We start from the raw sequence: 25,447 nt of genomic DNA on the forward strand, positions 1-25,447 counted from the left end.
AATATCAAGACAGTTCCAAGAGTAATGTTAAGAGGTTGTTTTCTTTACACACTTTGCTCAAATCAAGTGTAGGTTCATAGTCAATATTCATATTATTTCAACTCTGGAAATTCTGATAAATTCGACCTACCATCAATGTTCGTAACATTCTGCACGACTTTGTCAGCATGAACTTCATGAATCTGCTCAGCTCGAACTTCTTGAATATGGGAGTCAGTTATGCTTGTCTCTGTACAAAAGAAATATTCTATTTATAAAAATAGGTTTTCATATTGGGCGTTGGAGCGTAAAAAAAACTGTGCTATTCTCACATTGCACATTTGGTTAAATAATAAAATGAGATACATTATAATCTTTAGTCGACAAACTAAATTGAAGTGAAAAATATAGATAATTCTTCCATCTCACAATACCATATTAGTGACAAAAGCAAATACGTGTTAGAAGCGAAATGAATTTAATTTAAGTTCTAGATTGAGTTTTTTGATAAGTAACTAGCTAGAAACAAGTTTTGGGCTATATGTAACATTTAGATTTATTAAACTCTATTAAACTTCTTGAATCTGAGAGTCAGTTATGTTTGTCTCTGTAAAAGAATATAGTTTGTATACAATCAATCAGATTTTTATGAAGTAGAAAATTGTGTCATTGACACATCCCCGTTTTTATCTAAATATTGTAAAGTAATCCTCCATTACCCAACCCCCATACCTGTTCCATTAATTTAATTTAGATGAGGAAATAGCTGTCTGGGAACTTAGCTTTTCATAACACTCAGAAATGTACAGCAGGGGTTTATCAAACATGTACGAAACATTTGATACGCCTATCAAATTGCTCGCTGTAAGCAAGTCGGGCAAACAATTACATGTGCAAGGAATCCAATTCTAGAATAACCGCCGCATTAAATCTGGTAACTCTGAATGACTCAGTGAATTAATCTATGTTTACTGTTATTTACAAATTTTTTGACCGTTTTTTTTTCATCATATTTCATTCCCCTTACTGCAAGTTTTATACACGTATAATAGGATACCGTACTGGTATTGTTTGCAATATATTCTTCGCTGTAACTAGGGCTGGGCATTTTCGAATACCTTGTGATATCAGAATCGAATCGAATATTTTTTTCGAATCTAATCGAATTTCGAATTCTTGGAAATATGTAATTGTAAGCGACTTTTTTTTATTGTAATTGGTTCTCTCAACAAATGAATTACTGAAGGCATAAAATACGTCACTTGGGTAGATTGTGTTGCAATTGTACTTGTGCTTATCTTGGGAAATTTAGATAAGGTAAAGCCCACAAATTAAAGTGCTCATCCTGGGCAATTTAGATAAGTTAAGGGCTCACCATCAAACGTATGTGCTTATCCTGGGCAAGTTAGATAATTTAAGGCCTCACAATCAAACTTGTGTGCGTGCTTATCCTGGGCAAGAAAGCCTCATCATCAAACTGATGTGCTTATACTGGGAAATTTATATAAGGTAAAGCCTCACCATCAAACTAAAGTGCTTATCCTGGGCATATTAGATAAGTTAAGGGATCACCATCAAAAGTATGTGCTTATCCTGGTAAATTTAGGTAAGTAAAGCCTTCCCATCAAACTTATCTGCTTATTCTGGGCAAGTTAGATAAGGAAGGCCTCACAATCGAACTGATTTGCTTATCCCGGGCATGAGAGATAAGTTAAGGCCTAACCATCAAACTTATGTGCTTATCCTGGGAAAGTTAGATAAGTTAGCATAAATCCGCAAAAGCGGAAAAATATGTATCAATACTACATATAATCGGGCAGTTCATCTTATACTAGTATGTCTGCAGATTGCTGTGTTATTTTAGATTAGAAAAGCAATTTTTTGGTCGTGAGTCGACGCAATCGCGAGTTACGTTGAATACAATTAAATTAAAATAAAAAAAACAGTTAAAATTCCCGTAGTTGTCATGGATTGTATATTACGAGACAGAAAAAGTCATTATGGGCCTTTTTTAACGATTGCGCAGATGCGGCGACCGCTCACAAGCTGTTGCATGGAAATTTTTAATTCCGATTTTGAACCGCAGACTTGCGATTTTCAAGCCCAGTCTTATTGGGGGGCTATATGCAAGAACTTCTTTTTCAGGCCTAAAACAAGCTTCGTCCTATTTGCCGGGTAGACTTATTTGCCGAGAAATACGGTAAATCATAAAACTATATCGCAAGTAGCAGTGATCCTAGCGATGAAAACTATGCATTGATTTGAAAAGTATTTCAAATTTGGGTTTTACAACAAACTATTTGATGAAAATGTTTTAGTTTATATGTAATGTATAGATTTTTCAACTGGAAATCCTGTGGAATCAAACCTACCATCAATATTTGTTACATTCTGCACGACCTTCTCAGCATGAACTTCGTGAATCTGCTCTGTTCGAACTTCTTGAATGTAAGAGTCAGTTATGTTTGTCTCTGTAATAAATTAATAATTTGTATGAAAAAATATTGTTATTTCAAATTGAGCATTAAATTTTAAAAGATGGCATTATTGCACTAAAAATAAAATTGAAAGGGGGTTTTGCTAACCAGAAAACATAGATTTCAAAATTGGGCATTCGAGGGCATTGATAACCTTCCTAAAGGGCCATAATAAAAGGATATATAAAAATATAGGCATTAAAATATTGATGCTCAATATCTTACAATATCAACGAGTATGATATTGATTAACTAGGACTTTCAACTGATTGGTTTGTGAATGTAGCAAAAAATGAATAAAACTTTTATTCCTAGTCAGTCAGTACATCCCTTTAACTCTATTACCGTTGTTCCTGAGAATATTCGCCAAGCACAGACCATACGTACCGAGTTACCTCCGAGCATTCTCGGCACACACAATTACAAGCTGCTAGTAAACCGTTACGCCCGCGTACACTCGTCGTAGGCTGGAAAATCAATAATTAAGTCGTTGCCGTTCGGTGGGCGGCTGTTCGTACTGACCCAGAGGTGGGCGAGGCTACGTGGGTCGTGCAGCGGGCAACCCAAAAATGAAAATGGTCAGTCGAAAGCATGGTGTGACAATAGATGGAATAAATCGTTTATTGTATTCCACCTGATGGCGGCAAAGAAGCATCTACAAGACGCTGCAAGGTCTGCTGTTCACACTGCGACAAAGGTGGCAAGAAACTGCGTAAAGAAACCAGATACTATTTTGCAGAGTGTGATGTGTCTTTGTGTATGTACCCTATTTTGAGGCGTATCACCAAAAAGAACAACTAGGTACACACACTTCTTGAGCGCCAAAAGATAACCTAGAGGGCCATATTAAAAGTGGGTATAAAAATATAAGCATTTAAATATTGACTCTTTTTGCATCTTACATTATCAATGAGTATTAATATTTTTATCAATTGAGAATTTCCACTCACATTTGTGAATGTAGCAAAATATATTTAAAACTTTCATTGCCACTCTAAGTCAGTACACCACTTTGAACAAATTTTAAAAATATGACATCCCAAAACTCTCTAAAGACACTAATATTTAAAGAGTTAAGTTGGAAGGTGTGGCGACACATTCCAAACTACCATACTGACATATTTCAAGTTGAATTTAAAGGGAAAGTGGCAAAAATGTCCTGCAATAGGAATTAGACATTGATTTGGTTCATAGTCAATATACATAATATTGCTACTCTGCAAATCCTGTGGAATCGAACCCACCATCAATGTTCGTAACATTCTGCACGATCTTCTTGGCATGGACTTCATGAATCTGCTCTGCTCGAACTTCTTGAATGTGAGAGTCGGTTATGCTTGTCTCTGTAAGAAAGAAATAGTTTTTATATAAAATATTGAGTTTTCAAATTTGAAATCAGAGCGTAAAAAAAATTCTGCTATTTTTACAATGCTCATTTGGTAAAATAATAAAATAAAGGCACATGATATTTGTTAACTGGAAACACCTAAAAAACTTGGCGTGACAGAGTTCCTAATTCTTTAATCTCACAATGCCATATCAGTGACAAAAGAAAATATGCGATGGAAGCAAAATAAGAATAATTCAAGTTTTAGCTAGATTGGGTTTTATAATGAATAATTTGCTAAAACAAGTTTTGGTTAATATTTAATGTTTTGATTTATTTCACATGGAAATCCTGTGGAATCAAACCTACCATCAATGTTTGTTACATTTTGCACGACCTTCTCAGCATGAACTTCATGAATCTGCTCAGCTCGAATTTCTTGGATCTGAGAGTCAGTTATGCTTGTCTCTGTAAATATAATACAATGTGTATATGAAATATGTCGTCATCTGTATGAACGACAATTTATAGTTCTTTAAGATCACAATACCGAATCGGCTACAGATATAAATATCTTGATGGAATATAAAGAAAGCCTCAGATTATCAGTATGTTAATGCACTGAAACTGATGTTTATTGGACACTCAACCACCATGGCTGTTCCCGTAATTAACTTAGATGAATAGATACTCTTCTTGAAGCCTAGCTATTTTTAATGCCCAAAAATGTGCAGGGGGGAGAGGTTATATGGGTTATCAAACAGAAAACATACGCGAAATATCTCACAAAATTAAAGAAAAAGGTTCATGTTACAAACTAGTTGATATATATAGGTAGTAAAATCCTTATATAATTTAAAGACAGTTTTTGGTTTATGTTATATAATTCTGTTTGTCTTAGATTAGGTTACTTTTCAACAACCAATTGGACCTGATTGTGCTTTATCTTGGGTTTAGGCAATTTAGATACCGTAAAATAAAGCCTAGACATCAAACTTATGTTCTTGTCCTGGGCAAGTTAGATAAGTTAAAGCCTTACCATCAAACTTATGTGCTTATCCTGGGCAAGTTAGATAAGTTAAGACCTCACCATCAAATCTTATGTGCTCATCCTGAGAAAGTTGGATAAGTTAAGGCCTCACAATAAAACTTATGTGCTCATCATGTGCAATTTAGATAAGTTAAGGCTTCATCATCAAAATGTTCTAACCTTCTATAATATAATCGGAGTTAAAAAAAACAGATTGTATAAAGAATAGTGAGACAATGTTAGAACAGTTCCCAGGGTACTGCTCAAAGAATGCCATCCTAGTGGTTCCTAATAAAAAGGTGGTATTAAAATATGCACAGCTTATATTGCAGAAAATATTGACACTCAATTATCATTGGTTAAGTATGATTATGACCAATTAAAAATTTCACTCACAGACAAAAGAATTTTACAAAAAATATTCGAAAATTTTCAATCCAAATGTTATGGCAATATGTCAATTATTCCAAATTACCAAATAAATGTACAGTATTTCCCGAGATGTAGTCGCTTTTCTAGACCCAAAGTGTTGGCCTGATTTTTTATTTTATTTGGGGGGAAACGTCCTATTGGGTGGGTATGGTAATTCACATTTCCCGGGGTTGTCTTTAATATCTAATCAAAAACCTCGGGGGCGATAACATGTATCCCTGTCAGGTCGATTTAAATGAATCGGCGTTCTCGCGATCACCAGATTTTTATGACCATGGATTGCCGAGTATTTTGGAGTAGTGATACTACTTCAGCAAATCTTGGGATTTTTATAACGACGATAACTAATCCGCAAGAGCGCAAACATATTTATCATAACTTAATATAATTAGGCAGTTCATCTCATACTATTATGTCCGCAGATTGCTGTGTTATTTCAGATTAGTAATGCATTTATTTGGTCGTAAGTCAAAGCAATCGCGAGTTACGTTGAACACAATTCAATTAAAGTAGAAAGACAGTTAAAATTTCCGTAGTTGTCATGGATTGAATATTACGCGACAGAAAAGTCACTATGGGCTATTTTAACGAATGTACAAACGCGGCGACCGCTCACAAGCCATAGAAATTTCCGATTCCGATTTTGCACCGCAGACTTGCGATTTTCCTGCCCCGTCTTATTAGGGGGCTATATGCAAAAAAAACTTTTTTTAGACTTAAAAACAAGCCTCGTCTGGCTTGCCGAGTAGACTCATTTGCCGAGAGAAACGGTGAATCATAAAAACATAACGCAAGTAGCAGAGATCCTTGCGATAAGAACTATGCATGTCCTGAGCAAGTCCATGTGCTTGTCCTGAGCAAGTTAAATAAGTTAAAGCCTCACCATTAAACTTATGTGCTTATCCTGGGCAAGTTAGATAAGTTAAAGCCTCGCCATCAAACTTATGTGCTTATCCTGGGCAAATTAGATAAGTTAAAGCCTCACCATCAAACTTATGAGCTTATCTTGGGAAAGTTGGTGAAGGTAATAAAATAAGAAAAAAAAAATAAGATAAAATAAGATAAAAAATAAGATGAAAAAAATTGAGAAATTTAACTTTTATTAACGCTTATCTTGGGAAAGTTGGATAAGTTAAAGCCTCAATATCAAACTTATGATCTTATCTTGGGAAAGTTGGTGAAGGTAATAAAATAAGAAAAAAAAAATAAGATAAAATAAGATAAAAAATAAGATGAAAAAAATTGAGAAATTTAACTCTCATTAACGCTTATCTTGGGAAAGTTGGATAAGTTAAAGCCTCAATATCAAACTTATGATCTTATCTTGGGAAAGTTGGTGAAGGTAATAAGATAAGAGAAAAAAATAGGATAAAATAAGATAAAAAATAAGATGAAAAAAATTGAGAAATTTAACTCGACCATTGACGCAAAAAAAATGGCTGTAAATCGAAATTTTGCTCCGAACCGATTCGAATAATTAACTATTCGACTCTTAATGCCCAGCCCTATCTACCAAATAAATGTGAATGTTGATAACATTACATAAGTGACATAGTGACCTGCAATAAGAACCAAGCATTAATTCAAAGTGTGGTTCAAATTTATGTTTTATATCAAACAATTGGCTGAAAAGAATTAGGGTAATAGTTTTACTTAAGAATTTTTCTACTCTGGAAATCTTGGGGAATCAAACCTACCATCAATGTTTGTTACATTCTGCTCGACCTTCTCAGCATGAACTTCACGAATCTGCTCAGCTCGAACTTCTTGAATGAGAGAGTCAGTTATGTTCGTCTCTGTAAAAAATAAATATTTGTATAAGAAATATTGGTATTTCAAATTCAGCATTAGCTTTAAATGATAGTAATATTGCACGAAAAAGAAAATCGAAGGGGGCTTGCCAACCAGACAACATACACACAAAAATGTCATAGACTTGACAGTAACCACTAAGTGGGGAGAGCTTTAAGGCCTCTCTCTCTCTACTTAAGCTTTATAGAAAAACCAGTATGTAAATAGCTACTATGTGAATTGGAAAAGCCAGAACCTTCGCCACTCAGCTTTCTCTTATACCCTGAGTAAAGTAGTGGTGACAGAAAAATATTTGAAATTAAATTTTTTATATTATAATTGAGTTAGTATTTGATCAATTGAAGTTCATTGGATTGATTGAATAATAAAAACCTTTTTAATTTAATGTTGATTCTTTATTTCTGTTTATTAAATAGTTCTGATTATCCAAGGTTGGGTTGAGTTATTTCCCACCACTAAGATGTGTCAGATTATTTCAGGTTAAAACAAGTGAGCTAAGTTAATGCCCCAATGAAGCATTTTGTTTGACATGCTGATATTAAATTATTTGCTAATATATTTCTGGAACAATTACTGTCTGGTTCTAGTCCACATCTTTATTTTTACAATTTGGACGCCCAAAACTCATTCGATGTAAAAAGAAACAAGACGTGTTCGTAAAGAATTAAGATTGTTGCAATACGGTAATGGTGAAACGGACATTAATCCGTTAATCGACATCAATAATAATACGCAAGTTGTAAGGAAAACGCGAAAAGCATGCAACACTCTCCGTCGTCGAACCCTCTGTGATGACTGTATTGAATGTCTATCGCATCTGTGTGTGCGTCGTGCAAATGTTAAACATCATGCGCGAGAGATCTCTGCGTGTGCGCGCCGCAAAACAAAATTTTGCTCTTTGACTTATAACACATACGGTATTGGATATTGTGTACTGAATGAACTGCAAGCCCTTTTTCTTGTTCACTCCATGCTTCGGATCGGTATGTGTCCGTTCCCACTAGGATGCTTGAACGAAATAGTATTATAAAGATAAATACGAATAGCATAAGAATAGACTATGATCTAACGAAAGCTTACATATATTCTTGTTATTCCTTGTAAAAAGATTATGCTATTCCAATTTATAATAATTAATAAAGAAAATACTCGAAATTCGAAAATTGCCGCACTCTATCGAAGACTCTTAAACCGAACCCTGTTATCGAATCCTTTTGAATTCCAATACTTTGGGATTCTGAATTGTTCAACTTTACTATTTACGCATCCATGGAAGGTTATTAATAACTATCAAAATAAAATACACGCGAGATCTTCGTTAAATGAAACCACTTCAGCTAACTTCATGGAACGAGAATACCTAATTGCGTTAATAAAGACACGATATCTGTCACATGATTATAATGTGTGCTATAATTATTGGCTAAGCAGTGTGGATCCGTATGTGTCAATACTAAATGGATATAATTCCTAATTACATTCCGAATAACCAAAGTTCATTGAGCAAATCTCTGACTCTTAACATTCTGCTTCTTCGAAATGTACGTTCACCTCTAAAAAGCTCAGGACAAACACTAATCAGTTCAAATTATGTGATCGGTCTCATAAGACTCATGTTAACATGCATACTTAATGAAATGAATGTTCTTTAAAAAAATGAATATTTTGTTTTTCCGTGAGAATTATTTTCACACTAAAAATTCGACCCCACTTAACCGCTCAAAATTCAATCAAAAAATTTGACTGAAAGCAGTTTAAATCAGAGCAAATGCAGAGACTGACTCAAAGGCAAGCAAACCCAGCAAAGGGTTACACAGCTTTACGTGAGCTATTAAATTGAAAGCAGATGCACGACATTATATGAGCGAGCAAATATGCCATTTCGCAGATATTGCAACCCTACCGCTATAGTTCCCTCCAATCACGGAGACGTATCGAAACCAAAAATAATTTTCTTGAGATTGACATATAATAATGTCGATGTTATCTGGTTCGGACGGCTACGAAAGCTTAGCCGTGATAAAAATCCGAAGACCGTAGACTGAAAATCGACCTCATAAGGAAAGCGGCTTTTTTCTATGCATCATGGCCACAAAGCATGGAAAGAAATATAGAAACGAGCTTCCTAAAATAAATTAACAACTACTTGCCACACCGCTTTGCAAGAAAAAACGAAATAAGATTTACGCGGAAGAGCGCGCAGTGTTGTTTTGTTACACATTCTGAAGCGCATTTCGCTGTTGAAGCGCGAAGGCATTGGAATCATTCGCGCATACTAGATTAAACTAAATTGAAGAAAACTAGTTTCAAAGGCAAGTCATTTAAAATTGTCACTTCGAGGACCGCACAAATTTTTTGGGCGACCGCATTTCTCCCGCGGTCCACCGGTTGCACACCTCTATTTTAGTGAATAAACAAAATGGTGTAGATTAGACATCGAATTAGAGTTTCAAAATTGACGACTCAATTCCGGTTTAGATTCCAAATTTCGTCCCTATTTCTGAGTCGCTGATCACGATATTTTGATTGCATCGGCTGGGATTGGGATTGAAATTGGGCCTTGTTTGTGTTGACACTGATTTATTTATGGAACATTTACGAATGCTCTCACATACTGAACGCTAGAAATTTCATCTAAAATTCAAGATATCTCACCCGTATTGCTTGGAACCGATGGTTGATCTTGACACTGATCCGCCATTTAAATCATTATTTGTCATCAGATTATAGAATTATGTCTGTGAAAAAACATTGTTACATTGCTGATTATCATAAGTAGATTAAGGGAGATTGTAGCTACTACAATGCACTTGAGATTTACCATAAAATATCCATTCCAAATTAAACCATTAATTTCATTTAGTTACGTTTGCACCAATTGCACAGGACAGACGGTTTCTAAGCTCGCTGCCATATTCTTATAAATCGATATTTCAAAAACTAAAAATTACATACACCAACCACCTTGCCTCTCGCATTGCTGCAAGATCATTATAGCTTTTGTGCTAGACGTATTTCACCTTCAACCCTAATTCTTAACCCGTGCCGAAAAAGCCCAAACCTCGGGGATTGTAACTACGCAAGTTCGAATAACCTAACATTTATCTATTAAACTGCCTGCCACAGCCTGAAGTAAGCACGGGCGTTGTTCCTTGCTATGACGTAGGGAATGACTCAACTTTAATGAGGAAATAGAGTTGAGATATGACGGAAGCCAAGATTTCTATGATAACCAATAATATGTCAGGATATCTTATTCAAATTTTAACGCAGCGCGTTCAACAAATTGCTCTAAATGCCACTGACAGTCGCAATCATTTTATCCAGAGGGGGATATTTGCGTGCAAGAGAATTGCTGGACTCCTCGCCCCCGTAGGGTGGTTCACGAAACCGCTGGTCTGTTACTGCTTTCTCCAACATCACGTCAAAGCATCTAAAATAGATAACTGGTTAAATATTAGCATATGGACTGGTAACCTGACGAGAAGCCGTCGGTTGCTAGCCGTCCTTTCGGCTTTCCTCCCCCAGGGATAAATATGTAAATCCTGTCCTATCCTAAAAGTATCGCTAGAATTGTTATTATTTGTCATCAGATTATAGAATTATGACTGTGAAAAAACATTGTTACATTGCTGATTATCATAAGTAGATTAAGGGAGATTGTAGCTACTACAATGCACTTGAGATTTACCATAAAATATCCATTCCAAATTAAACCATTAATTTCATTTAGTTACGTTTGCACCAATTGCACAGGACAGACGGTTTCTAAGCTCGCTGCCATATTTTTATAAATCGATATTTCAAAAACTAAAAATTACATACACCAACCACCTTGCCTCTCGCATTGCTGCAAGATCATTATAGCTTTAGTGCTAGACGTATTTCACCTTCAACCCTAATTCTTAACCCGTGCCGAAAAAGCCCAAACCTCGGAGATTGTAACTACGCAAGTTCGAATAACCTAACATTTATCTATTCCACTGCCTGCCACAGCCTGAAGTAAGCACGGGCGTTGTTCCTTGCTATGACGTAGGGAATGACTCAACTTTAATGAGGAAATAGAGTTGAGATATTACGGAAGCCAAGATTTCTATGATAACCAATAATATGTCAGGATATCTTATTCAAATTTTAACGCAGCGCGTTCAACAAATTGCTCTAAATGCCACTGACAGTCGCAATCATTTTATCCAGAGGGGGATATTTGCGTGCAAGAGAATTGCTGGACTCCTCGCCCCCGTAGGGTGGTTCACGAAACCGCTGGTCTGTTACTGCTTTCTCCAACATCACGTCAAAGCATCTAAAATAGATAACTGGTTAAATATTAGCATATGGACTGGTAACCTGACGAGAAGCCGTCGGTTGCTAGCCGTCCTTTCGGCTTTCCTCCCCCAGGGATAAATATGTAAATTCTGTCCTATCCTAAAAGTATCGCTAGAATTGTTATTATTTGTCATCAGATTATAGAATTATGACTGTGAAAAAACATTGTTACATTGCTGATTATCATAAGTAGATTAAGGGAGATTGTAGCTACTACAATGCACTTGAGATTTACCATAAAATATCCATTCCAAATTAAACCATTAATTTCATTTAGTTACGTTTGCACCAATTGCACAGGACAGACGGTTTCTAAGCTCGCTGCCATATTCTTATAAATCGATATTTCAAAAACTAAAAATTACATACACCAACCACCTTGCCTCTCGCATTGCTGCAAGATCATTATAGCTTTAGTGCTAGACGTATTTCACCTTCAACCCTAATTCTTAACCCGTGCCGAAAAAGCCCAAACCTCGGAGATTGTAACTACGCAAGTTCGAATAACCTAACATTTATCTATTCCACTGCCTGCCACAGCCTGAAGTAAGCACGGGCGTTGTTCCTTGCTATGACGTAGGGAATGACTCAACTTTAATGAGGAAATAGAGTTGAGATATTACGGAAGCCAAGATTTCTATGATAACCAATAATATGTCAGGATATCTTATTCAAATTTTAACGCAGCGCGTTCAACAAATTGCTCTAAATGCCACTGACAGTCGCAATCATTTTATCCAGAGGGGGATATTTGCGTGCAAGAGAATTGCTGGACTCCTCGCCCCCGTAGGGTGGTTCACGAAACCGCTGGTCTGTTACTGCTTTCTCCAACATCACGTCAAAGCATCTAAAATAGATAACTGGTTAAATATTAGCATATGGACTGGTAACCTGACGAGAAGCCGTCGGTTGCTAGCCGTCCTTTCGGCTTTCCTCCCCCAGGGATAAATATGTAAATCCTGTCCTATCCTAAAAGTATCGCTAGAATTGTTATTATTTGTCATCAGATTATAGAATTATGACTGTGAGAAAACATTGTTACATTGCTGATTATCATAAGTAGATTAAGGGAGATTGTAGCTACTACAATGCACTTGAGATTTACCATAAAATATCCATTCCAAATTAAACCATTAATTTCATTTAGTTACGTTTGCACCAATTGCACAGGACAGACGGTTTCTAAGCTCGCTGCCATATTCTTATAAATCGATATTTCAAAAACTAAAAATTACATAAACCAACCACCTTGCCTCTCGCATTGCTGCAAGATCATTATAGCTTTAGTGCTAGACGTATTTCACCTTCAACCCTAATTCTTAACCCGTGCCGATAAAGCCCAAACCTCGGAGATTGTAACTACGCAAGTTCGAATAACCTAACATTTATCTATTCCACTGCCTGCCACAACCTGAAGTAAGCACGGGCGTTGTTCCTTGCTATGACGTAGGGAATGACTCAACTTTAATGAGGAAATAGAGTTGAGATATGACGGAAGCCAAGATTTCTATGATAACCAATAATATGTCAGGATATCTTATTCAAATTTTAACGCAGCGCGTTCAACAAATTGCTCTAAATGCCACTGACAGTCGCAATCATTTTATCCAGAGGGGGATATTTGCGTGCAAGAGAATTGCTGGACTCCTCGCCCCCGTAGGGTGGTTCACGAAACCGCTGGTCTGTTACTGCTTTCTCCAACATCACGTCAAAGCATCTAAAATAGATAACTGGTTAAATATTAGCATATGAACTGGTAACCTGACGAGAAGCCGTCGGTTGCTAGCCGTCCTTTCGGCTTTCCTCCCCCAGGGATAAATATGTAAATCCTGTCCTATCCTAAAAGTATCGCTAGAATTGCAGACAGCCTTAATACCGTGAATTAAATAATGAAGACAGTTGAAGGCGTTGTTGGGGCTTCCTTTTGCTAGAAATTACCACAAGACGATACTTGAAACACTTACAATAGAGTTATGCTATAATTCAATGACAGTAGGCCAGCAGTTTCCGCAGAAGTTTTTTATATCACCAAAAAATGGGGCAAAGCAAAGTCTACGGGCGACCCAAAGAAGATGCTTCTGACTACAAAAATTTGGCGCATTTATTCAAGTATAGATACAGAGTGAAGTGATATTTATCCCAACAACATGAACGTTTCAATAACATGATAATAATCCATAGGTTCAGTCCTGCCATTAAAATACAAATATTTACGATTGCATACGTCTCTAAAACATCTAAAATTTTAAGTTACGTCAAAAAGTAATTCCAAATCTATCGTTTTCGTAAACAGATACATGAAATGTAAATTATATTTTATACATTTTAAGCTCTATATGTTCATATAATCCCAATTATTGTCACCACAAACTTTAGACATTTTAACGAGGTTGTGTCGAAAGTTACGCCCGAATTTGCCCTTAATCTGCTAAAACATGTCTCGCTAACAATTCAACCATAATTTTTAATTAAACTCGCGAAACATCTGAAACAAAAACTATACAACTGCAGACGAAATTCTTGCTGTGTGTCACTATACACGATCGCTGCCATCAATCATGCTGTACTGCACCCGAATATTCGTCCAAACGGAAATTGTCAGGGAGGTAATGAAATCTGATACTTTCATTGAATACGCATTATTGGTCCAATTATACACGATCAAGCATGGTCATGCAACCGACTACAGACAGTTACACGCTATACTATTACATTTACACATGGCCAGTGTTAAAGTTTTTCAGAAGCTTGTCAAACCGTTTACTGTAAAGAAAATTACCACTGATTGATGACCGTTATACCGAGCGCTAATGACTGGAGTCACGAAAATGATAAATATGGTTTCGCATTTTCAGTCATTATCTCGGATAATATTTAAAATCTATTTTAATTTCCTCGCGAAAACGTATACAGAACGTCAACAAGCACACCAACTATGATAAAAGAAAGTTGAAACGGGAGAACAATAAAAATTTAGTTTTAATAGATGGAAATAAGTGTGACAGATCCAAACTTATATCACCAAACGTACCATACATAGAGAACTAATGGAACAGTTCACCATTGCAACACATGGTTTTAATTGCGCCAATTAGTTGAAGCGTAAAAACATGGGACTAATTAATACATGACAGAAAACACAAAGTCAATATTTTACCAAGATCGTGCAAAAATCGTGATGTGTGTAACTCAGCCAGCAAAAAATAATTAGTGGGGCGATGCCTTCCGTCACGCATTCGAAGAATATTTCACAAATTATCGTTGTTTGATATTCAAAGATGGCGCGTATCGGTATTTTGAAATAACCTTAACATATGTATGAAGACGTTCAAAATAAACTGATTTAGTCAAGGTTACTCTTTGTGCTATGAGTATTGGATGCTACTTCAGACACTCCACATACTCATATGGGTAAATACTCACTAGCAAACCAAGCTGTCAGTAATATTTATTTCAGTACAGACGGGAAGGTAGCAATGCAACTACGCATAGAGCGTACTTAGTTACGTATTGTTGAAAATTATACAAAAGCTCTTTGTGAGTATTTTATTACAGCCTGGATGAAGTTGTGATGGCAAACAAATAATTGACATTGAGTTTACTGTATTACGATAGAGTTAGTATTGAAGATCGTAGCCAGCCCAAACGTTGGGAAGGCCAATATATATATTTTTAATGCATGATGACGTAATGTATGAGCGTTATTCTGTTAGATATCGCTGGGTTATTCCAAGTGGGTGGAAATGTCTCTAATAAAGTAGTTGATGCGTTATTATGAGTGTGTGCCTCTAACTTTTTTCACAATTAAGTTTTCTTTACTTCTGTGTGAGTGTCCGTCAATCTGTCAGACACGAGTCTTTTCTACTTCCGAGTGAGTGCGCATAACATTGCTAAGAGATGAGTCATCTTTACTTCTGAGTATGTGCCCCAACTTTGCTCAGTGATGAGTCTCCTTTACTTCTGAGTGAGTGCCCGAAACTTAGCTCAGAGATGAGACTTTTTTTACTTCTGAGCAAGTGCCCGTCAGTTTGCTCAGAGATGAGTCTCCTTTAATTCTGAGAGAGTGCCCGTAACTTTGCTCAGAGATGAGTCACCTTTATTTCTGAGTAAGTGCCATACCTTTGCTCAGTGATGAGTCTCCTTTACTTCTGAGTGAGTGCCCGAAACCTAGCTCAGAGAAGATTTTTTTTTACTTCTGAGCGAGCGAGCGAGTGACGAGTCTTCTTTACATTTGAGTGAGTGCGTCTTTATTTTGCGCCATATTTTTTGTTGGCTGGTCTTTTTCCTACCCAAGATGCTCATAATTATAGTAGGCGTGTTTGCTTTCACGCATGAGTAATTTGATATATACGATTGATTACTTTTAGAGCGATGAACAAATATATAAACACGAAAGCAAAAGCGAAGTAGTACGAGTATCTAATATTTTGCATTAGACAGCACACAACTAATTCTGGCCACTAGATTGCGAATGTGAACTGGGACAAAATGCGCAAGTTTTAATTCTGATGACGTCATTAAACAAAACAAAAAAATGTCATGGATCCCAATTTATGAAAGAAGAAAAGAAACAGCTTTCTAGCAAATACAATCTTTAACTACTGTAAATTTTAAAGCAGTTGGTTCAGTAATTACAGCAAAAAACATTTCATATCTTAAAAAAAATAACAACAACATAAAAATAACATTTCGTGTTCAAAACAAAGAAAACCCTTAAATGACCAAATCAATATTTATCGTTATGTTCCGTTATATACAGAAATCACATGGTAACAGCTATGGATTTGATTTACTGAGCAAAAGTTTTAATAGACAAGGCGACCAATCCAAGGTATGAATTATATGATAATAAATAGATAATTTAAGTAATAAAGTAAAAGTTCAACCCTTTGCCATTTATATTATTCAGTCCGTTAACGAAGTTCTGTTGGGTTTTGAGCTGGTTTTATATTTCACAAGTGACACAGATTGAATAATCTCTTAGGTTCTTTCTCGAGATCTCCAAGTCAAATTTATTTTTTCCGGCTAGTAAAAAAGATAAATTTTACACAAAATACGAAGTGAAAAGATAACCATAGTCACACATTTCAACTGGGGAAGAGACCCGCGAAAAACCAAAGCTGGTTACCCAGCAGCTTTTATACTGCATAGAAAAGTAATAAATCGGAGGCACGTAGAGCATCATTTGTGTACAATTCGGTGTTTTGACGAAAACCAGACAACCACGCCTCATCTTCATTGTTGTAGTTTCTCCACTTGACAGCGAGAGCAGTTTGTTCTGTAACAATAAAAATCCAAACGTTCTCAAACTTTTGATGCCGTGCCCCCTTTTAGAATTTGTCAAGTCTCGAGCTCCACCTATTAAGACTAACTCGCTAACAACAATCTACAAATAACACATAATAACTTATTCAAAAAATACGTTGAAAATACGTGGATGGAATCACAATCTACAAACAACAAAGAAATAAATCCTCTGTCACTAAGACAAAAATGTGAAATTTGAGATTCTCCCAGTAATATACCAGCCCTAGGCCGAGATAATACATATGGTAGGCGTGGTCACTTTCACGCATGAATAATTTCTATTTCACGATTGACTGCCTATTCTGTCTGATTTCCATAAACTGAAAGTGCAATAACAAAGAAACTCACGCATGATCGAATCACTGTTTATTATCGTGTTTGGTTATATAAAGAAATCGCAAGGAGACAGGTATGGATTTTCTTTTTGAACAAAAATTTCAATAGACATGGCGATCAATACAAGTATAGGGTTATACGGTTAATGATAGTAAAGAAATAATAAAATTACCGTATTTTACGGATCGTAAAGAACATTTTGAATTAAAAATTGACCGTGTGTCTCACAATCAGGTGCGCCTTATGTATAGATCAGATAAGATAAGTTTATTTCGACTCCATAATGAGCATAAAAGGCGATTGAATGAGTAATAAAAACAAGAAAATAAAATCAGGCAGTGATTTATTGCTGGCACTAAAAACCAGACGTGGTAAGATTGTTTTATAAACATGTACGATGTCAACTAAGAGTTTGATCGTGTTCATATTTTATTGATAGTTAATTAAAACCGTAAATTCAATAATTTTCATTTCGTTCTCATTGTGACGAAATAAACAAGTTTCGGTCAGATCATAGAAGCTTGCAATTATGAATCATTAATTCTGCATATGTGTAGTTAACGCAAAACTAGATTATTATAAACTTTTTATAAAGTAGTACCCCAATGCGCTTTATTCAAGGAGCGTGAATGTTCGGAACAGCACAGAATATTTTATGAGAATTGGGAGGATCTGTATTTTGTGTGGAATTATAATAACAAGGTTCAGTGTTTCAAATGTTGCGCAATTATCACTGTTCGAAAATGATATAAAATCCGACGGTATTACGGCTCATTACACAGGAAAAAAATACCGTGATATACTAAAACAATTCGTCACGAAAAGGTATCGCCATTAAAATTTTCACTGATGAAACTGAAATTTTTTTTTCTCAGATGTAAACAAAACTTGTAAAGATTTGTTGAAAGCAGGCTTTGCCATAAGTGAGATGATTACAAAATTGTCGCGTCATTTCGTTGAAGTAAGCTTTATTAAATGTTGAAGGTTTGTGAAGTAATTAGCAGCAATTTTTTTAACAATGAAGGGTAACAAATCAGCTTTTCGCACACGACTAACGGACGAGAGTTTATATGCTGTCTTAAATATCAATTGTGTACCTAATAAATTTTTTTAATGATCAATAAATTTTTAAAAGTGGCACGCGACATATTTTGAGTCGGAGACCCCTGTCTTAGACTGTACAAAAACGGGAGTGTGACGAACAACACTAGCAAAGAATCCATTAACAATTGAACAAATAACGAAGTTATGCATGGGAAAGGAGGAATAAAGAGTTTCAAAAAATAAAGGTGGTTTCAGATAAAAACGAAAATATTTACTAGTATTAATGGGCTTTATAGTAGAGGTAGTAATCATTGACAAAGTATGGCAGGATCCAAGATTGCTTGATAACTGACCTTATACTTCATGCCTGTCCAGACGGAAAAGAATGATCGACCAGCAGGTATGAGTGAGCGAATATGAGACTACAACTTTTGATAATGATCGAGGTCGTAAATATTTGCCGGTTTTCCTTTCATTGATTTGCAGATTGATTCTGCATCGCTGAAAGTGGCATTATTTGCACACAACTTCTCGGAAGCATTTGGTAGGAGGAATGTATGTGATACTACATTCATCTGAAAACAAGAGAGAAATGTCAAAATACAAGGACACGTCAGCATTGGGGAAACACGAGTCATGACATCGTCTCTAGAAGAACTCGAGTAATCTAAATAGAATGACTCGAACTCTGACCCAATTAAGTGATTGACTCGACTTCGGACTTGACTCGAGATCATACACTACTCGAATTTGACTTGAGTTCCTGTGTGACTCGAAATCGTGCGTAACTCGACTTTGATATTCTGCAAGACTCGACTAACAATTTATTTGAGGCTCGAAAGAACTCGAGTATGCTGGTTGAAATGACTAGTACTCAGCCAACTGCAATAAGACGTAATTTAGTAATTGACTCGATTACGGACTAAAACTTGTCTCGAGATCATGCGTGACTCGACTTCGGGTTTGTGTATGGATGGATTGACACGACTCACTCAACCGCCTGTTAAACTTGACTCAGTGATAGCTGACTCGTACTTGATTCAAGATTCGGGTAACCCGTGACTCGTGGCTGGGTGAAATATTGCGCTCCATAAGACTCGAGGAATAATTGAATAAAAAAAAACTAGTATATGGCTTCGAAGATCTAATAACGAATTCGCTAAATATAAATAAAAATTTGGCCGAATGTTGAAAGAATTTTTCCCGATGTCAGATGAACGTATGCGCATAAGATTATTTCCGATGTCATATGAAGGTGTTTCCATAAATTCGACATGATGAATTATAGTTGAAAGTCTCATATGACCCAGAAAAAAAAAAACTTTACTCAAAGATGAGTCTTCCCTACTACTGAAATAGTGCGTGTAATGCACCACAATAATTTTATATAGTTTATGTATCTCTTGGCGTTTCAGCGGTTGGCCGTTTCCCTGGTACTCACGTGGTAAGCCAAGCCAAGATAGCGGACACCAAAAGTAGTATGTGTGCTTGGTTAAGCTTAGGCCACACTTTCAGATACAAACACCATTGTAGTCACTTGGCTAGTCTCCGAACCCGTAAAAAAAATAAAATAAGGAAAATTGGAATAAAATTATGGCCTGCCCCTAACATGGTACACATACTACGTACCGGCGTCCGCCATCATGGTACGCATACTTCAGGAGTACATTTACCCTCATGAGTCCCCCTAACTTTGGAGATTAATCGTATCAGAAACAAACCTTACCCAGTGTAACCTACTTTTCAACGTGACCCGGTAGCACAAGGTGTCACATAGAGAAAACTAACAAATCGAAAGCGCATCTCCCAAATCCTTGTCCAAACACAACCAATTGTTGAAAACTTGTAATGAAATGGTAATTCGGAGAATTGATAGCATAACATGAAATGCTCAGCAATACACAAACATCACAATAGACGGAAATGAAAGATGGAAGACGGTTTTCTAAAACAAAATAACAGGTTTTAGAACACTTATAAAACTGAATAATACCAAATTCAGCAATGATCCAAATATAAATAACATACCGATAATATTTATGACACCGGGTAGGAAAACTTTGCGAATCCACGAGAATACTTCACAATCTGTTAACAATGACAATATTTAATACACATACATCAGTGAACATCAAATTATGCAACTTAAAATACTAGCATTCTTACCCAAAAATCATTGCATAATACATTCTGGAAACATCAGCACACTTTCTTTACAGTAACAAATGTACGGCACAATATCTTAACACCAAGGGCAACAACCCAATAAAATCCAGTTACTAACTAATTTAGATGTCTAAGTCATCTACAAGATAAACATAATAAACAGCAATAATTAAATCACAATATTACCAACACAAAGAAACTTTAAAAACTTGACTTGGCAGCAAAACAGCAGCAAAGTATGGTGCAATATCCATTAATGTCGGCGAACTCGACTTAACAGCGCTACATGTGGCAACAATATTATTGCCAAACAATAATACTTGGATCTTGTGGATCGTGACGTAACACCCAGTACTGTTTGTTCAGCAAGCGAGCCACAGATAATAGTGAGAAAGAGAAGTATTTTAACGGAATCCATGTTTGCTTCTAGAAAGATTTAATGACGCAAAAAACTGCTTAGATATAAAGTAAATAGCCTACTGTAAAAACAATGCATGGTTATTATAAGTTTCGCGACTTTTTTTTTTTACATAATTCAATTTCATATACGAATGCATCAGAGCAAGAGCGTACATGAATGAATGAGTAGTCGGTCTTGGCTGAAATATAAAAGTGCATTTGTGTCAGGGTGCAGCAAGACTCTTGAATAACATAAATTCCTGATTCTCAAACTCAAACAAACACCTACTAATTTTATCTCTTCTCGCGGAACACCAAGAAACTAGAGGGTAAAATTTGGGACCTCCGAAAGTATGTGCACCAAGATTGCGCACAACCTGAACATAGTATTTTGAACCAGGTTAGGGTTCAGGTTGTGCGCCATCTTGGTGCATCCGGAGCGCCAAAATTTGTAGGAGGTTTCAGAATATTTTAGCACAAAGTAATATTAGAAAGTTTGCTGAAAACTTAACAATTAAGAATTAGGCCGGCGGATAACGATGGACGAAAACCCCACGCATTCTAGACTGGCACGAGGCCTGTCCGCCTGTTCAGATGTATGTATGTATGTATGTATGTATGTATGTATGTATGTTTATTCGTCTCGTAAAAGCAAAAAAAAGGAGTTAGTAAATATCAACATTGAAGACGGGATGGATACACAAGACCATACTGGCCTAAAACACATGAACGTGCGGCATACACCCCTTATGATAAGCATAAAATGCAATAAATCGAATAAGTATAATATGGTCCTTCATACAGACAGTTGTGCCAGGAGGGTGGATTAGGCAACATGGGTAACGGTGGAGTATGCCCAACTGTTTGTACAAAGGAGTTGGTAGGACAAGACAACATCAATAAATAGAGACAATACAACATGAAATATAATACATGATATATATACATGAGAAAAAAAATTTGGACATATAGCACCCTCGAATAATGATAACACATACTATAAATGGAAGAAATAGTCAAGTTTATAAGAGAATGTGCATATATGGTATGTACCACTCAAGGGTGAGTGTCTTTAGTAATAAATGGCTAATCTAGCAAAAATGCGTTCCTTCCAGGCTTGGGGAAATGCAATGTAATAAGTTCTGTCAAGTTATACGCCTTTTCAAGGTACTTTGTATTTTATAGTTCTGAATACCGCTAAAAAAGATCAGGATTCAAAAAAAGGATATTCAGGTTGCATTTCCATAAAACCTATCATGATCGCATTTCAGCCAGACAATTCAAAGTATAAAAGTATATTGAAATAGAGAGCAATAAATTATAAAGAGTATCATTTTGCCACGTCATGGAATTTCCAAATTGAATTAAAATAATAATAAAATAGGGGTATCCTGTGATGAAGAAAGAGTTAGGATTGTTCGATTTAGTGCTGATAATAAAGTAAAAACAATAATATAATTGAATAATATGATATCCCAGAATAAAGAAAGGAATGAGATTGTTTAATTTGGTGCTTGGCGAGAATAATGGAATGAAGTTAAATAAAGCAGCATGCTACTTTAACAGTGATCATTGTCCCTATTGTTTGCTACATTTAAATTTAAATTTTGTTTCTTTGTCTGATTATTTAAGCATGGTGATGAAATTGGAATGGAGTGCTAGTTATTGAATCAGTCCATTGTTTCATGTTGAATTTGGGTGAAGTATCCTGTGGAGTTATTGAAATTGCCATCTGTTCTATGGCGACTGAAGATTTCGGCCGGTTGCTGATAGTTGTCCAATCAAAATCATGTACGGTTCTCCTTTTCAGTGTTGAATTCACCTTAAAAATAATCTCAAAGACAGTAATATGTTCAAAGCAGAGAAATTTGCTAATATGACGATAATATATATTGTTAAGTTTGGAACGAAATTCTGAGTTTTATTTTGACTTTTTGATGTCATCAGGTAAAAAATTCCAAGCTTTTGGCCCACATACTACAACTGATTCTTTTGAAATACTTTTACTGACAAATGGAATAAAAAAATTATCTTTATTTCTGCTGTTTGAATTTTGGTTTGCTCGGAACAAGCTGTTCAGACTGGACGGGAGTTCTCCAATGTAGCAAGAGAACATCATAGTACATAGTTCGAAGTTAGCTAAATCATCTCCTCGTAGTAGCCCATACTCTTTAAATAGGTCATTGACTTTTTCTAGATTTCCTCTATGGAAAACTCTTCTAATAAAACGATTACAAACACTTTGAATTTTTTTTAGAATGGAAGATTGGCAATGAACATGAGCTGAGGCACAGTATCGATTATGGCTTTCTATTAGAGAGTGGGATATTAAACAGGAAGTGTTCAAATTGTTGGCTATTTTCGTAATGGCACTGAGAGACGATCTTGTTTTCGATAGCACCAGCTTTGTGTGTTGTTTCCAGGACAATTTATCATCGATCGTTACACCCAGAAAGCGAGTCTGGTTAACCCTTTCTATATTTATTCCATTCAATTTCAGATTTTGTTGCGCTATTGGACACTTTTGCTTTGACGCGCTAAATACTATATAATTTGTCTTGTCTACATTAATAGTAAGTTTGTTAGCAGACAACCAAGTTTGAATATTTTCTAAGTCAGTATTTGCTGTGGTCAAAAGTTCAGGCAAGTTTTTGCCTCGAAGATATGGTGTTGAGTCATCGGCAAACAGTATGATATCAGAGTGAAGAAGACAATTTGGAAAGTCGTTAATAATGACTGAAAAACACAATGGAGCCAAAATAGAACCTTGTAATGTGCCTACAGTCAAATTACAGTATGTGCTAGATGCTACATCATTATATATTACTACTTGTTTCTTTCCTGATAAATAGCTTTTGAACCAGTTATAGCTCTGACCTCTCACATTAATATGGTGCAATTTGGCTAGTAATATGTCATGGTCAATCCTATCAAATGCCTTGGAAAGGTCTAAGAACATACTAAGAGTATACTCATTCTTATCAAATCCCTCTAAAATTTTACTGACAAGAAGAGATGTTGCATGGCATGTATAGTGATTTTGGCGAAAACCGAATTGCTTGGAATAAAAGAAATTTTTTCGATCTAGGAAACTGTTGAGTCTTTTGTACATAATTTTTTCGAGTACTTTGGAGAAAGCGGGAAGTAAGCTGGATTGGTCGGTAGTTTTTTACTTGAACTGGTTTATGTATTTACCAGATTGTAAGGAACAGTTAAAGATATGTGTAAGAGCACAGATACAATTCCAAGGCATTGTTTGTATTACTTTAAAGGGAATTTCATCTATACCACAACTGGTTTTAGGTCGAAAAGATTTCATAATAATTTGGACTTCGAACGCTGATGTCGGGGCAAGAAACATGGAAGTTTTACTGGGCTGCCCCATATATTGCTTAAAGTCATCCCTTGTGGTATGAGGAAACCGTTCAATCATTTTATTCCCAATTGTAGAAAAGTGTTAGTTAAAATGATCTGCTATTTTGACAGGATCAGAGGTATCCTGTCCATTAATAGAAAATACTTTTGTTATATTTGGTTTAGAACGCCCAAGCAGATCGTTCATAGTACGCCAAGTTTTCTTAAGATCATTACGATGTCTACCTAGTAATGACTTATAGTAATTTTGTTTTTTCACAGTTATCAATTTCTCATATTTTTTCTTGCATTCTAAATATTTGTATTTAGTCTGTTCTGATTTTTCAGTAAGATAATTTTTGTATAGTTTATGCTTTTTCTTCTGCATTTTTAAGAGTTCCTTGTCAAACCATTTATTAATAATTTTAGTATTTCTCTACTTTAGAGGGAAACAAGTGGTAAAAGATTCAGTGAAATACTCATTGAAAATTCTGAAGGCTATATCGGGATCTGTTTTGCTGAACACAATCGAAAAAAAGTCACTTTGTTCTAGCATGAGTTTAAAATTATCTATATTTGTGGTATTATATTGCCTAAAGTATCCGTTTTCTGTCTTGCGATGTTTTTTCTTCAGTGGAATGCAAACTAGGACTGGCAGGTGGTCTGAAATAGGATCGACTATTATTGCACTAGGGGGTTTACAATCGAAGATATTAGTCCAAAGATGGTCAATGATTGTAGAGCTGCTTTGAGTGATTCGAGTTGGCTTTGATAATCACCGGATAAAATGAAGCCGAATTCATCAGCTCACAAAATTCGTCTACAGTCTTGTTATTTGTTTCAAGAAGATTATAATTTAGGTCTTCCATGATAATACTATTTTTCGATAATGATTAGAGTGTTGATTCGAGAATACTAATAAATTGATCATTGCTTTGACTATCTGATAAAGGGGATCTGTAAATTGTTCCACAATTCTATCTTTCAAATAAATGTCTATAAAAATGGATTCAAAAATTCGCTCATTCATAACTGAAATGTCAGGTCTAGCCTTGAAAGTAATATTGCTTTTGATGTATAGGCCAACACCCCCACCCTTCAAAGTCACTCGTGAATTTGATAAAAAAAAGTATAACCACCCAGGTTCATATGGGATCCTAGCTGGTTTAGTTTTAGCCATGTTTCATTGACTGCTATTAAATCTGGGCAGATTGTCATTGAGGCTATAAGAGCTTCAAGTTTGGTGGAAAAGTTTCTTGGGTTAGCCAAGGAACGCATATTGATACACATTGTGATAAGTGGGTTCATGTTATCCTTGCATAAGTTATCTAAATTAGCGGCAGAAAGGTATCGACAATCAGACATACAATTTTTTGTGGAATCGCTCATTTCATCATTATCAATATTCGGTGGTGGAGCCTCAGTAAAAAATTCATTGAAAATTTCTGGGGTCAGAGT

At 35.7% G+C, this 25,447-nt stretch overlaps 2 protein-coding genes and 1 long non-coding RNA gene across 3 annotated transcripts in view; 1 reads left to right on the top strand and 2 right to left on the bottom strand.

The window, feature by feature from the left end:
• Positions 1-9,797, bottom strand: part of LOC120335070 (uncharacterized) — a 69,307-nt gene extending 59,510 nt beyond the window's left edge. The window contains exons 1-6 of the mRNA XM_078116437.1: positions 9,713-9,797; positions 6,943-7,041; positions 4,153-4,251; positions 3,701-3,799; positions 2,352-2,450; positions 131-229 (exon numbers count right to left, since the gene is read on the bottom strand). Coding sequence (XP_077972563.1) covers positions 131-229; positions 2,352-2,450; positions 3,701-3,799; positions 4,153-4,251; positions 6,943-7,041; positions 9,713-9,758 — 541 coding nt within the window. The 5' untranslated portion in view covers positions 9,759-9,797. The remainder of the gene's footprint in view (positions 1-130; positions 230-2,351; positions 2,451-3,700; positions 3,800-4,152; positions 4,252-6,942; positions 7,042-9,712) is intronic.
• Positions 1-25,447, top strand: part of LOC120335200 (N-acetylglucosamine-1-phosphodiester alpha-N-acetylglucosaminidase-like) — a 220,740-nt gene that overhangs the window by 80,185 nt on the left and 115,108 nt on the right. The gene's annotated exons all lie outside the window — the stretch shown is intronic.
• On the bottom strand, positions 19,816-20,370 carry LOC120346899 (uncharacterized). Its single transcript, XR_013474409.1, has 3 exons — positions 20,237-20,370; positions 20,099-20,158; positions 19,816-20,015 (listed from the first exon to the last, which is right to left on the bottom strand). It is a non-coding gene; the product is annotated as an uncharacterized LOC120346899 (long non-coding RNA).

The sequence above is a fragment of the Styela clava genome, chromosome 1 (assembly GCF_964204865.1).
Source record: "Styela clava chromosome 1, kaStyClav1.hap1.2, whole genome shotgun sequence".
Classification (NCBI taxonomy): Eukaryota; Metazoa; Chordata; class Ascidiacea; order Stolidobranchia; family Styelidae; genus Styela; species Styela clava.